Source organism: Chelonia mydas, chromosome 4, assembly GCF_015237465.2.
Source record: "Chelonia mydas isolate rCheMyd1 chromosome 4, rCheMyd1.pri.v2, whole genome shotgun sequence".
NCBI classification, from domain to species: domain Eukaryota; kingdom Metazoa; phylum Chordata; order Testudines; family Cheloniidae; genus Chelonia; species Chelonia mydas.
This window is the reverse complement of record NC_057852.1, coordinates 134,075,632-134,091,370: the sequence shown is the minus strand read 5'-3', so window position 1 is coordinate 134,091,370 and position 15,739 is coordinate 134,075,632. Positions and strand designations below refer to the sequence as shown.

The window sequence follows — 15,739 nt, the reverse complement described above, 5'->3', positions numbered from 1 at the left end:
TTCTACAGCAGGCTGAGAAAGGGCAGCCCTGTGTTATACCCCAGTGCTCAGCCCCTTTTCCAGACAGGGGCTCTCAGTCATTCTAAATCACCTACAATAATACCTGGGGGAGAGTTTATAAAGGCAATCCTTTCTCTCTAGTGCAGTTACATCTTTAAGTCTTTGACACACTCTTTTTTCTCCTCCTTTATAATTTTAATGGGAGTTTAGCGCTTAGGCACCTTTGAAAACCTCACTAGGGGTTTTGACACCTAAATATCTCCATAAAACGGGCCCTCGGACTCCAAATTTCTGGGTTCAATTCTGGCTCCGACATTGACTTTCTGTGGGCTCATAGGCAAGTCACTTCCCCTCTCCCTGTCTCAGTTTTCTATCGGTCCATCTAAGGTATTTATAGGGCCTGTTCTGGTAACTGGGCCTACAAATGTACCCAAATTGTGAGCTCAGCTGCGAAGAGCCAGTGAAAGTTCATTCAGAGTTACAATAACATGAAACAAGAAATGTTGATGGGAAAAGGCGCAAAAGGGAGACAGAAAAACAACATGAGTCCAAACAAAGAGGCCTCCACATAGAACTCATGGGCTGTGTTAAGACCATGCCTGGTAACCAAAAGAAGTGTGGGAGCAGATATCAATGAACCAAAATGGGTGTGTCAGAAACTAGGCCTAATTGGTGGACAAAATAATGAGAGGAGGAGCTATTCCCTTCCCCCCCCCCCCCATTTTGGGGTCCTCAGAAAGAGATTTTGTGGAGGAATAAGGAGCAGGTTATCATGAAGCTGGCTGATGAAAGGAAGGGAAAGGAGCAAGCTTCACCATCGCCTCCATGCCCACCATCTCCTGGGACTCTGGACCTTCTTCAGCCTGGATTGAAGAAGAAGAAGAAGAAGAAGGCAGGCACAGGAGCAGGTCCAGCTGCAGACACATTCATTGAGCAGCCAGTGACCTGCTGCTGCTGAGCTTAAAAGCAGGCCTACTGGCTCTCTTCAGCCAATCAGGTGGGCTAGCCAATGAAGCAGTCCTGCTGCAATCCATCTGAGTTTATTAATTGGCCCAGAGGCTGGTCTGGCTAGTCCTCAGGTTCAGCTGAAGGAGCTCACTCCTGACAGCCTAACACTGTTTAACGCTGGAGCATTAAACTGGGTTGTGTTAACACTTTTGATTCTTTGGGCCCTTCTTTTCCACCTAAATTAATTGAGGATCTGGGCCTAAGTGACTTGCCCAAGGTCACACAGGAAGTCTGTGGCAGAGTAGGGAATTTAGCCCAGGTCTCCTAACCTAGTTCCCCTAACCACTAGGTCATCCTTTTCCCATCTGTGGAATATGGGCCTGTTGCTCTTTATCTGCCTCACAGGGTGTGTGAGGTGCACTCAGTTAAGGTTTGCACAACGCTTTGGGCTGTTTGTATGAAAAATGACATTACAGTCCCCCTATCCTAAAGAGCGTATTCTGTCCTCGCTCTACTGCACCGGCCAGAGCAATTCTCGTGGGCCAGATTCTGATCTCACAGTAGTTTTGTACTGATGTAACTCCACTGAAGTCACTCTTAACTTATACCATCATGCAGGAGACTGGAATCAGGCTAAATGGTTTGAGTGGAATCACTCCAGATTTATAGTGGTGCAAGATAAGAATCAGGCTCTAGGATGACAGCAGATAAGATTTCAGAACCCTCTAGAACAGTGGTCCCCAAACTTTTTATGTGGCACCCCCCTCTTATCCATAATGGAACCTGTCCGCCCCCCGGCAACCATGGTCAGGAGCTGGGAGCGGGACCGGAGCTGTGGTAGGGAGTTGCCCACGGGTTGTGGACGGGGCTGGAATGGAGCTGGAGGCAGACTGCATTGGGTGGTGCTTCCACCCCCTGTCGGGAGGCTGGCCCGGGCCTTGCCACACACCCTGGACGTTCCTCCAGGCCCCGCTATGGGGGCACACCCCACAGTTTGGGGACCACTGCACTAGATGGCTATTAGTATTTATGTCGTGTCCTTCTTTTCCTGTTCATTGGTTTAAGTGAGGATTCACCGCTTAATGTTGACTGGCTGACCCTGCTCAGATTTCAAAGGCAGGGGTGAAACAGCCCCTCTCACCCTCTCTATTGTCTACCATGCCCTCACTAAGTGGCAAATATTAAAGCAAGCCAACGAAGATGACAAAGGTTGCTGATTAGACAACTGTTAAGTGTCTGGAACAGTGTACGCACCATTTATCCAGGCCCTGGGATGGGTGGTGACAGTGCCAGGATAATATAGCCAATAAATGTAAGAGTTTCAGGACGTTATCCATGTCTGATGAATTTATGCTAGACAGGAAGATCTTAATTGAGCTAATGAAGGTGAGGGGTCAAGGTGAGCAGCGTCCCTGACTGATTTCACTATCTGTCAATCTCTCTCATTAACGCTTAGCAGCATTACTGGCTGCCGGCGCATCTTCAGTGCCGAGACATCTGCTTTTCTCCCGATGATTCAGCACTGCGTTGGACAACCCGGGGGCATGGTTGCACGCAGAAAGTTAGTGATCGCAAATCACCATGGGGTGGAGGGGGGGAGTCACTTTGGGCAAAATGGTTCAGGCCCCCGGCAGGGGCTCTGAGGACAGAACTAGCGCACCTGCAAAGCAGCCGCGCTATTCAGCCTCGTGGCGGGTGTAACCCAGGCAGCCGCAGCGCAAGCTGCCCAGCCGGCCCACCTCAGCCGCCCCTTGGGGAGAAGGAACTCCGTCTGCTTGGCCCTGGCGACCTCACCCTGGCACCAAAGAGGCCAGGTGTGGCAGAGCCGTTGTGATGTAGACACCGGAACTCGGAGTGCTATTATCCCCAGTGCACTGAGGTGAAACTGAGGCACAGAGCAACTACGGGCATGTCTCTACTGCAATCACAATGTGATTGCAGCTCAAGCAGACACACTTACACTAGCTTTAATCTAGCTAGCTCCGGTACCAGAGGAGTGACAGTACAGCAGCAGCTCATGCTTCAGTGTGGTCTAGCCCCACGAATAATTGCCCAGGGCTCCGATGGGCTTGTACGGTCTGCGCTAAAGTACATGCTGCTGGGGCGTCACCCCTTCAGAATCGGAGTTAGCAAGATTACAAACTAACTCAGGTCTGTGCACTCAAACTGTAACAACCACCCCACCTGATGGCAGGACAGCCACACCCTACGCAATTTGCCCCCGGTCAAAGAGGAAGCCTGGATCAGAGCAGAAAATTGAACGCAGGTTTCCCGAATGCCAAGCTAATACCTAACCCCTGGATGGTACTTTCTCTTCCTTTCAGCCAGGCATTACTCACTTGGCAGTGGCATCCTGGCCTAAGTGGCTACAGTGACATTGACCCAGGGTTAGCTCTTTTGGGTATATAGTCCATTTTTGCAATTGACAGATCAGCTGTTTGGGAAGAGCAGGAAAAATTATGCTCAACCCCCTCAGAGTGAATCTCCATGAGTAGGTTTCGCTGCCTTTGTATTTCCTGCCGAAACTGTTCAGAAGCTGTTTTTCCTTCTTGGTGGATAGGTCAGTTTGCTCAGACTGCCTCTGCCACTTAGCTCTGCAGGCCTGTAACCAGAAACGTTAGGTTTGTTCACTTAAAAAAAAAAAAGGGAAAACTGTTCTGGAGAAAAAAAACAGACTCTTCCTGTCTGTTTAGCTGCTAGTCCCCAGTTTGCAATGCACTGGAGCCGGTGATCTGTGGTGGAACATAGGTTAATCCACAACGGTTTGTGTGTTCCTCTAAACTGTGGCTGTTCTTCTGATGTCATTAACCTGGCAATGTGCCCGGTGTCCGAGACCCTACAGTGCTCAAGGCTAGAAGGAAATGAATGCCCTTGCAACAGGAACGCAGTGTTACTCCAAGGAATTCACCCTGCAGGACAGCTGGAGTTTCCAGGCTGCAGGATCATTCAGAAGTGGTGCGTACGGCAGTGTAAATTAGCCTCCCCTTTGGTGGGCATGAAGGAATTTCAATCCAATAATCTTATCACCTTCAGGGAAACTACACCTGTATTCCCTCTCCAGGGTCTAGCAAGGGCATAGGCTCCTGAGCTGTGTCACCCCTCCTGGGCGGAGACCCTATATCTCTCTCTCCCTCCTGACCAGGGTTTCCCAGCCTGACTTTAAAAACCTCTAAGGAAGGAAATTCCACCACCTCCCTAGGTAACACATTCCAGTGCTTCACCAGCCTCCTAGTGAAAAAGTTTTTCCTAATATCCAACCTAAACCTCCCCCACTGCAACTTGAGACCATTGCTCCTTGTTCTGTCCTCTGCTACCACTGAGAACAGTCTAGAGCCATCCTCTTTGGAACCCCCTTTCAGGTAGTTGAAAGCAGCTATCAAATCCGCCCCACCCCATTCTTCTCTTCTGCAGACTAAACAATCCCAGTTCCCTCAGCCTCTCCTCATAAGTCATCTGTTCCAGCCCCCTAATCATTTTGGTTGCCCTCCACTGGACTCTTTCTAATTTTTCCACATCCTGCTTGTAGTGTGGGGCCCAAAACTGGACACAGTACTCCAGATGAGGCCTCACCAATGCTGAATAGAGGGGAATGATCACTTCCCTCGATCTGCTGGCAATGCCCCTACGTATACAGCCCAAAATGCTGCTAGCCTTCTTGGCAACAGGGGCACACTGTTGACTCATATCCAGCTTCTCATCCTCTGTAACCCCTAGGTCCTTTTCTGCAGAACTGCTGCCTAGCCACTTGGTCCCTAGTCTGTAGCGGTGCATGGGATTCTTCTGTCCTAAGTGCAGGACTCTGCACTTGTCCTTGTTGAACCTCATCAGATTTCTTTTGGCCCAATCCTCTAATTTGTCTAGGTCCCTCTGTATCCTATCCCTATCCTCCAGCGTATCTACCATGCTTCCAGTTTAGTGTCATCTGCAAACTTGCTGAGGGTGCAATCCACACCATCTTCCAGATCATTAAGGAAGATATTGAACAAAACCGGCCCTAGGACTGACCCTTGGGGCACTCGCTGGATACTGGCTGCTAGCTAGACATGGAGCCATTGATCACTACCCTATACTTAACTCGAGTTCCACAGGATGACTGTGCACTGAGTGAAGAAGAACTTCCTTTTATTTGTTTTAAACCTGCTGCCCATTAATTTCATTTAGTGGCCCCTAGTTCTTATATTATGGGAACAAGTAAATAACTTTTCCTCATTCACTTTCTCCACACCACTCATGATTTTATATACCTCTATCAGATCCCCCCTTAGTCTCCTCTTTTCCAAGCTGAGAAGTCCAAGCCTCTTTAATCTCTCCTCATATGGGACCCGTTCCAAACCCCTAATCATTTTAGTTGCCCTTCTCTGAACCTTTTCTAATGCCAGTATATCTTTTTTTGAGATGATTCCTGACATCCCATTTGCTTTTTTGACTGCCGCTGCACATTGCGTGGACGTCTTCAGAGAACTATCCACGATGACTCCAAGGTCTTTCTCCTGATTAGTTGTAGCTAAATTAGCCCCCCATCATAGCATATGTATAGTTGGGGTAATGCTGCCTGTTGATATTTGTGTACTGCTTTTGGAGCCTCTTGGGCTGAAAGGTGCGTGATGAAATGTAACTGTTAGAAAATATTCTTCTGCCAGGAGCAAAGCAGGGAATTGCCGCATCCTAGGACTTCAAGGGAAGGTGAGGGCCATGCCAACTCTGCTCGCTGACCCCCAGCGGCCCCGACTGACTGTGCCAATTAAAGGAAACTTGTAGACGTGAACTTATGTCTCGCCATGTTTGGAATAAGCACCAAGGAGCAAATGATTCCTTCTTCGCTGACCTCACATCCTCGACCCTGGATTATTAGCAGTGCTAGTTGGTGTGAAAAGCAATGCCTTGTATTTTTTAAGGGAAATGAGTGACGATGGTGGTGGCATGTCTAAGTAGTTGCAGCAGGTGCTATATATACAGGCACCCCGGGAGGAGCGAAGACAAAACCTGGAGGGCTTTCCTGAGCCCACTCGAGAGCGAAGCAGGGTCAGCAGCAGCCACCATGTCTCAGAACGCCCTCGCCATCTGCCTCTTGTGGCTCCTGGCTCTCTCCTCGGCCTGTTACATCCAGAACTGCCCCATCGGAGGAAAGCGATCGGTCTTGGACATGGATGTCAGAAAGGTACGTGATGCTTTCCTTACCGTCAGGCTGTTACGGTGAATCTGGGTAAAGACTCCTCATTGACAGCCTGTAAGCGTGACGGTCCCAAGCTGCCCTGATACTGTGCCGAAGCCCTCAACTCCCACCCAAAAGGATCACGTCCAGGGTGCGAAAGGAGAGATTGCTGGCAAGGGACTGAGCTGTGCCAGCTGCGATGGCAGCTGTCTAAACCCTAGCAACTAGACACGCGTATGTTTTGATACCCTGATCAACACCACGCGCAGCTAGACTCTGGCTCACCAACTTCCTTCACATAGCTGTGGTGTGAATTTTGTAAAGCTTTGAACAAGCATTAACTAACATTCATTACCAAGTCCCTCTTTTCCTTCCCTTCTCCTGTCCCCCATTCCAGCTGTCTCTGTGTTCAATGTTCAGCCAATTAGGAAAGCATAGACTATAGTGTGTGCCAAACTCATGGGCAGTAGAGAAGTGCATCTTGTGATCGTCAGGACTTCATTCAGCGTCTTTAAATAATATATTACTGACGCAGCTAAAGCTGAAAGTGTGTTTAAAAAACAGTGGAACACATGCACGAGCCCCATTGCAGATGAGCGGTAAGCAGCCAGACTTTTCAGCCTTGGTCTTGTGGTCAAAGCATTGGATGGAGACTGAGAGGGAGGCCAGAGATCTGGATTCAATCCCCAGCTCTGCTACAGACACGCTGTGTGATCTTGGGCAAGTCCTTTAATCTCTCTGTGCCTTAGTTCCCCATCTGTACACTGGGGATAATAATCTTTCCTTTAGCTGTCTTGTCTCTTTAAAGTGTAAACCCTCTGGGGCTGGCTTTATGTGCGTGTGTACGGCACCCGGCCCAATCGGGTCCCATTTCAATCAGGTTCTCCAGGCACTATTGTACTACAATTATCAGCCCAGCTGTACTGAGGACATCAGAAGTCTAATTTGGTGGTGAATTGTAAATACTGTTACCAGTGTAGCTATCTATATCAGATTGCCTTATAGGCAGGTCTGGGAGCAGCCTCTATTTTGAAGGTTGTTCAATACTTCCCCATATAGGTCTGTGTTTTCAGTTCCTTATAACTTTGCCAAACTTCAACTGCTTGGTTTGAAATGTACCGTGCTGGGTGTCTGCCTCGGCTTGAATTGTCTTTTGAAAGGTTCAGCTAAAATATCTTGGCCACTTCCAAGAATGAGATGTCCGGGGGAGCATAGACTGACTGTTTTGCCCATATTAAAAAACAAATTCGTACATCTGTTTTGTTGAGGCGCTCTAGCATCCCCCTTCTTTGGAGACGGGACCTGAAATTTGGGAGTGGGGTCACCCTGGTATCAGGGATGTGCCTTTTGCCAGCCCCGTGGAATAAAGCACTCAAATCTGGCCACGTTACAAGCCTCTGTACTTACTTAATAGAGAGGTGTTAGAGTTTGGCAGCTAAATTCTCTGAAGATTCCATCTGCCCTGAGCATGTGCCAGCCCCTCTCATGTGCTACATGGGACTGGCGTGTGTATGACCCATTCCCACAGAATGACTGAGCATGCTCCAGCCCGGGACTGCTGGGGCTGAGCAGGCCTTTCTCTGCAATTGTGTTCCCAGTTGCTGTGGGCAGGCGGGCGGGGAGAGGGCACTGTGATGCCAGGCACCAGAGTTAACAGAAGAGAAGATTCTCTCCTGTGCTCTCAGCAACCCGCCGGTGGGTGCCCATGCAGCTTGGAAGAGAAGGAAGAAGCTGCCTGACTCAGATGCAGAGGGGACGAGAACTGGATTGGGGCAGTGGCAGCGGGACTAGCCTGGAGCAAGGAGCCTTGAGGGGGCTGAGCGCACATGCTGAAACACAGAGGAAAACACCACAGGGATGCAGGCAAATAGTCTGCGTCGCGTGTCAGGAATGCCGGCCGGCTGGCGGGAGGTGGCCAGCCAAGAAATAGCTGTGATAGACCAGCAGCAGGCCGCTGGCCAGTTACCACTCGCTGGCTTTGGGAGAAGAGCAAGGTGGGCCACATAAGGGGCAGTCGCTGGCTGAGATGAGTTTTCAGTGCTCTGCTACATGTTCCTCCAGCTGCCGGCCCATTCTTGGGGCACAGGCACAGTCGGGACTGGGGAAGAAAAGGCCTGCAGCCTTTCCAAACCTATGCCACAATGTTAAGAGCTATTTTGCTTCAGAGGAATATTTTACTGATCATATTCTGAGTCAGTCTGTATAGCTATAATGTGTATCCTGTACACATGAGAGGAGATATCATCCCCAGTACCAGCTACACTGGGAGACAGGGGGGCAAAGGGAATGAATCCAATCATACTCCCTGTAACGCCATTTAATCAAATGGTTCTGAGGGAGGCAAAATCTTCTGGAGCAATATTTCCCTAAGGTGGGAGGCCACTGCATAAGAGATGCTGGTTAGGGCCACAATTTGGGTGAGGAGGGAATACGTTTGCATTGGTTAGATTCGAGAAAGCTACCCAGCGATTAGTGATGTATTAAAATAAGACGTAATTCTGCTCTCTGTTGAACCCGTGCAACTGTAGTCAATAAGCCTGGGACAGTGCAACTAAAAGCAAAGTCCGGAGGTGGGGGTGAGGTCTATATTTGTTCATGTGACCTGCAATTTGTTCTGTTTTTCAAAGCATCCCTTTTCCTAGCCAATGAACTCCTAGGTCAAATGTTAGGATCTGGCTGCTTTCAAGTGGGTAGGGCTGCCAGGAGCTTTAACCCTGAACTGATACACAGAGGCACCAGTGTTCGGTAGAACCCACAGCAATAGCTGCTCCACTGCCCGCCTCGGGTCATTGATCTTCAGGCAAAACTTGGGGACTTTCACATAAAAATCATCATCTAGCTGGGGCCTAGGAAAGCTGTTAGCGCAGCTAAACACTGTGCTTAATTAAAGAAATACACAGCAGAATACACTAGGAGACCCAGCCCAGCAAGCGGAGCAGAGTTCTCTAAATAGGAGTCACTTGCCAAGTATCAAACACTACCGTGGTCAGTGGAGTTACACCCTGGATTAGTTTAGCCCAATTTGCTCAGGATGGTCTCACCTGTTTATGAAAGGGGCACCGTCTAATGCAATGTTTCCAAACAATTCCCTCCCTGGGCTGGCAACTAACAGCGTCAATTATTTAACAATCACAAAACAAAATGATCCTTTATCCCTCCCACTCCCAGGTCGTGTTTGCTTCCCCCTCCCCCACCCTCTCACACACGCACACCCCCGAGCTAGAATAGTGACACCTGCACTGGTCAATTTCAGTTTGGGGTGCTGCTAGTTATTTTCACTCCATGTCTCCGATGAGGTGGGTTTTAAATTTATTTGGGCATAAGCTTTCATGGGTTGTTAGTCTCTATGGTGCCACAGGGACGCCTAGTTATTTTCCAGTCGGTTTCACTTTCTGGGGATGCGAGCCCAGGTTATTGGGGTTGGGGTTCTGACCCCTCCAGAGAACATATCATTTCCCACCACATCCAGTTCCACAGAGAGATCCCATGAGAAGATTTCGCTTTCTAGTAAGGTTTCTAATACCAGTTGAAAAACTAGAACTGAAGCGCTAGGCCTGAGCAGAGCATACAGGGGCTCCTTAAATACTGGCAGATGATGGCAGAAAGACACCATCCTAAGGGCTCAATGGACTGAGCGCAGTGGCAGTCTTTCCAATGGGCTTTGAATCAGGACCCAAGCAACTAGGGTTGCTGTTTTCCCCGTTAACCAGCCTTTGGGTTTCTCTCTCCCACCAGTGCATCCCCTGTGGGCCTAGGAACAAAGGCCACTGCTTTGGCCCTAGCATCTGCTGCGGAGCAGAGATGGGATGCTACTTCGGTACTTCAGAAACCCTGCGATGTCAAGAAGAGAATTACCTGCCAACACCCTGCGAGTCTGGCAGGAAGCCATGCGGGCCCAGTGGTGGGACCTGCGCAGCCCCTGGGATCTGCTGTAACAACGGTGAGAGAGCACTTGCTTAGCTTTGACTTTAACCATAGCTCCATATGAACTAGAGCACAATCCCTCCCACACCCACAATTTACGGCTGTTAAAGTAACACTTCCTATCTATTCTCAATACTCCCATGCACTTTTAACATGGGGAAAACGGGCCTTGTGATTAAGAGATTGGGGTGGGGGGAGAGGAGATGGGGCTTAGTAGATATGAGCTTTACCCTGCCTCTGCTACAGACTCCCTGAGGGACCCTGGGCCAGTTACTTAACCACTTCATGCCTCAGTTTCCCCATCAGTAAAGTAGGGATCATTATACTTTCAGCCTCACAGCTCCATTGACTGATGTTTGGAAAGCACTTGGAGATCTCTGGACAGCACGCAGTGGCAAGAGTTCTGCAAAGGCCGTGGGCCATTATCTACTGCTCAGGCCATAGTAATTGTGGACAGAGAAGAAGTGGGGAAGTTAATATGGGTGACAGACCAGGCAGTTTCCTCCTTTCCCAGAGGAGAGAAATCTCAATTAGCCTGGTCATTGCCGCAGGCAAATTTAGCAGCAGAATCACATCAGGCCAAACCCCATGCACAGAAGCGAAACTCACCCAGCAGGAATAGTTTATAATAGCTTTCCCTTTGCAGGAAAGGCACCACACACACATCCTAGGCCAGACCCTCAGACACGTATCTTGGTATAGTACCAGTGTCTTCCATGGAGCTACATGCATTTACATCAGCTGAGGATCTGGCCTAAGGTGTTATCCAGCAGAGCTATACGTAACTCCAGTGGCCAAATTCATGCAGCGTTTCCTTTTACGTGCTTTTGTTTCTCTTCAGAGGGCTGCATGGTGGACTCGGCCTGTGACCAAGAATCGCCGTTTTCCTAGACCACCTACTCTACAGAAGGGATGAAGCCACATGATTTGCCATCTACGAGGCTTTGCAAGACCAAAAGCCAGTCCAATAGGATGCATTAATCCTCGCCGCGCTGCACCTTGACAGTCATTTAAATGACATCCCCAGCTAGAAATAAAACTTGTACCAAAAAAATCCTGATATTTCTTTTTTTGCCCCCTGGCTTTGTAACAAACTCAACAGCTTTGCTGTCTGCTTAGCTGGGAATCACATCCCCCCTCTGGACAGGAGACGCTGCTTCTTGGTATAGCCTGGATGAGGGAGGGGAGGAATGTAGGTGATTTACCTAAGCAGGCAGCTAAGGACCAGGACAGGGGTTTTTGTGATGCTTTCCAGCGGTCCCCAGGATTGGGAGGCACCATGCTACCACCTGCCCTTAGCATGAGGGAGCCTTGTCTGTGCCTGCCCGGGGTCAGCTCCCTGACACCTCTGGCAACACAAACACTCCCCTCCAGGCCTACGCAGGCTCCACTGCAACACGCCACCCCTCAAGCCCTCTGAGCGTACCCTGGAGTATCCAGTCCATGGTCCACTGGACACTCGGAGCATTCAGAGCCACTGCTCCCAAAGCAGCTGTATATCCCAGCTCTACCTCAGATCACTGCTCCGCTGGGCGCACAGTGCTGAGATATGTTGATAGAGAAAACAAGCAAAAGTTTACTTAGCAAGTGCGGAGATTCGAGGGATAGCACGAAGCAACACTGGAAACAAATGGCTACGTGTCAAATAAAATTCCAACATGCATTTTAGACCCAGGACTTAAGTAAAAAGATAGTCTCCTGTCTAATGCAGTATTAGTCACCAGCGCTTTACAGCCAGGCCTGACTGGGATCCCTCTTTCATGAGACTTAACACGGTGTCAGCTTGCCGCCTTGGTGAAAGGATCCAGGGTGCATCTTGGCACCTCCGGTGATATCCCCACAAGCCATTGGCCTTATTTGTAAACTGTATGCCCCCTGCTGGTTGATTTTTCATGTACACCTCTTTCTTCTTGACTGCACAATCTCTTGATTAGCATTTGGTTCAGTGTGCAACTAGGCGCCCATTACAAAGCATACAATATGCAATACCCACAGGACCAGAGAGAGCAGTAAACTCCTAGCCTTTAAGAACATAATTGTTAGTATAGATACATAAAGCCTTAAATATTATCCATATGTACATTTTGCAATGATTACGACTAGTGGGCTCCTGGCTTACGATAGCCACCTTACGTACCACCCTTTGGTGTACTAACATGTATATACCTGGCCCAGGGGATCCCTGACAGCCCATAGGCACCTCCTGTGCCCTCTGTCAGTTGGCATCAAGCGGTCTCTGGGTCACAGTTTTATCCAGCACCCGAGGGAGGTTCTCTGAAAAGTAAGGTCAGTGCATGCTGAGAACCTGGAAAGCCATACTAGGAATTAAGAGCATGGGGAATTGTATGTGTGCTCAGAGCAATGGCCCTGCCACCCAGATGCTCTAGGCGCTATCCCAAAAGGATGGATGTGGGATTGAAGAGGTAATGCTAGAAGAGAGAGCAGAGAAAAAGAAGGCAATGTTGTGCAGCTGTTAAAGAGTAATCAGAGGAAATATAACTACGAAGGATTTCGAAGCACCTAATGGCAACATATGCACTGAAAAGCAAAGTCCCCTTTTTAACCTGCTGGGTAGATAGTTCAGTAGGTAATAAGAACATAAGAACGGCCACACTGGGTCAGACCAAAGGTCCATCTAGCCCAGTCTCCTGTCTTCCAACAGTGGCCAATGCCAGGTGTCCCAGAGGGAATGAACAGAACAGGTAATCATCAAGTGATCCAGCCCGTCACCCAGTCCCAGCTTCTGGCAAACAGAGGGTAGGGACACCTTCACCTATCCATCCTGGCTAATAGCCATTGATGGACCTATCCTCCAGGAATTTATCTAGTTCAGCGGTTCTCAAACTGTGGGTCGCGACCCCCTTTTAATGGGGTCACCAGGGCTGGCTTAGACTTGCTGGGGTTCGGGGCTGAAGCCCAAGCCCTGGTGCCGAAGCCGAAGCCTGAGGTATTCAGCCCTGGGTGGCAGGGCTCAGGTTACAGGCCCCCAGGCTGGGGCTGAAACCCTTGGTCTTCAGCTTTGACCCCTTCCCTGCCCAGGGCAGTAAGAATCAGACGGACTCAGGCTTCAGTCCCCACTCCTGGAGTCGTATAGTACGTTTTGTTGTCAGAAGGGGGTCGCGGTGCAATGATGTTTGAGAACCTCTGATCTAGTTCTGTTTTGAACTCTGTCATGTGTTAAAAGATGCCTGGGGGCGGGGGGGTGGGGAGGAGGGGGACAACACAGAAGAATTTAAACAAGGCAGAGTATTGGAAGCCCAAAGGAGGCCCCTTCAATCAGAACAGAACCTTGGTCATTCACAGCTCTCTGAACAACTCACTCAGTAACTGTCACAACAAAAGCTAGAACAGGTCAGGAACCAGAATCTCCATTCTGTGAGAAGCTCCAACATTTAAAAAAAAAAACAAAAACAAAAAAAAACACAACTTCATTCAGATTCGGAACAGAGAGCCAAAAATTTCTACAAACGAATTCCTGAACTTTTGCATTGATAGCATCAAAACGTTTTGTCTTGACTTTTATATTATCCAATCTATTTGTTATACAGATTAAATAATGTAATATTAAACTTTTACTATATTAAAACCTAAACAAATTAAAATTAAATGCTTCCACTATTTGTCAAATAATTGATTGAAATCTCCATCTTCCCAGTCATTTGTGTTGTATAGAAAGGTTCTACCATGCAATTTAAAAGGAAGTGTTTTGATCAGGGACTTCATGGCACGTGGGGGATGGAGTGCCCCAATAATAATAAGACCATGAATGTTTGCAAGAAATGCCGGCTCAATAAAGCCTCCAGATTAAGAATCTGCTCATGAACCCCACATAGAGAATCCACGACCTAAAGGATTTAGAGACCACTAGTGATGTGCTCTGTGCACCTCACAGACAAACACATTTCCCTGCATCAAGCAAGCAAATTCAGCCATGATCAAGTTTGCCAGTGACACCAAATCCAGGAGGACAAATCCATATGAGGACTGAACCAAACCATGACAGCCAGCAGGAATTAGAAACGTGAGCAAAGCATGATTCAGTACTTACAAATCCTAACGCCACCTAGTGGAAACGAACAACAGAATCAGAGGACAGCTGTCTGGCAAGTAAATATGAGAAAGATCTAGGGTGAGAACAAGTGTGTAAGCGTCAAGTTTGATCTCATTACAAGGGCACAGTTAAGAGTGCTTGTACATCTCAACTGTGTGTTTCCATAGTTTCAAACACGTGGATTTCTCTTAAAAGGTTTGTCCTTAACTCTGAATTGCCCTGGTTTTTAATCTTTTTTCCTCACATTTTTATTACAACAAAACTTCTTGTAAAGATTTTTTTTTCGACCTTAATTTGCAGATAAGTGCTCTCAACCTTAAGTGGAGTTTAATAAAGATTTTTGTCTAGAAGGAGGGTTAGTTAAGGGGTAATCAGAGGAAGTAGCACTATGAGAACAGAAAGAAATTAACCAAAAAGAATTTATGCTGTAAATCAGTAACAGATCTCCTGATATCTTTTGGCTACAGCGTAGTTTTCCCCAAGGAATCAGAGAAATGTAGCACAGAAAGGGACATAAAGAGCTCATCTAGTCCAGCTCCCTGTGCTGAGGCTGGATCAAGTAAACCTAGACCATTCCTGACAAGTGTTTGTCCAACCTCTTCTTAAAAATCTCCAATGGGGATTCTTCAACCTCCTGTGGAAGCCTGTTCCTGCACTTAACTATCCTTACAGAAAGTTTTTCCTAATATCTAACCTAAATCTCCTTTGCTGTAGATGAAGCTCATTACTTCTTGTCCTACTTTCAGCGGACATGGAGAAAAATACACCACCATCCTCTTTATAAGAACCCTTAACATATTTGAAGACTTTTCAGGTCCCCGCTCAGTCTTCTCTCTCCAGTTTGTCCACATCTTTCTTGAAGCGTGGTGCCCAAAACTGAACACAGTACTCCAGCTAAGCCCTCACCAGTGCCACATAGATCAGGACAATTACTTCCCATGTGTTACATACAAAACTCCTATTAATACACTCCAAAATTATAGTAGCCTTTTTTGCAACTGCATCACATTTGTTGACTCTCATTCATTTTGCAGTCTACTATAACCCTTCCAGATCCTTTTCTGTAGAACTACCACCTATGGTTATTCTCCATTTTGTAATTGTGCATTTGATTTTTCCTTCCTAAGTGCAAATACTTTACACTTGTCTTTGCTGAATTTCATCTTGTTGATTTCAGACCAATTCTCCCATATATCAAGGCCCTTTTGAATTCTAATTCTGTCCTTCAAAGTGCTTGCAACCCTCAAACTTGGCATCATCTACAAATTTTATAAGCATTCTCTCCACTCCATTATTGAAGTCATGAATGAAAATATGGAATAGTGCCAACCCAAGACAGACTCCTGCAGGACCCCACTAGGTAAGTCCTCCTAGTTTGACAGCTAACCATTGATATCTGCTCTTCGAGGAAGTCTTTCAACCAGTTATGCAACCACCTCATAGTCAATTTCATCAACACCATATTTCCCTAGTTTGCTTATGACAATGTCACATTGCACTGTCTCAAAAGCCTGACTAAAATCAAGAGAAGGAGTACTTGTGGCACCTTAGAGACTAACCAGTTTATTTGAGCATGAGCTTTCGTGAGCTACAGCTCACTTCATCGGATGCATAGCATATCGTGGAAACTGCAGAAGACATTATATACACACAGAGACCATGAA

The 15,739-nt window shown here is 47.7% G+C and overlaps 1 protein-coding gene across 1 annotated transcript; it reads left to right on the top strand.

Annotated features, from left to right (window-relative positions):
* The first annotated feature begins 5,928 nt into the window (after nucleotides 1-5,928).
* Nucleotides 5,929-11,089, top strand: LOC102933747 (neurophysin 1). The gene is made up of 3 exons (XM_037896442.2): nucleotides 5,929-6,106; nucleotides 9,836-10,040; nucleotides 10,866-11,089. Exons 1-3 carry the CDS (start codon nucleotides 5,987-5,989, stop codon nucleotides 10,913-10,915), a joined length of 375 nt encoding a protein of 124 aa, XP_037752370.1. The 5' UTR covers nucleotides 5,929-5,986; the 3' UTR covers nucleotides 10,916-11,089.
* Nucleotides 11,090-15,739: the final 4,650 nt, after the last annotated feature.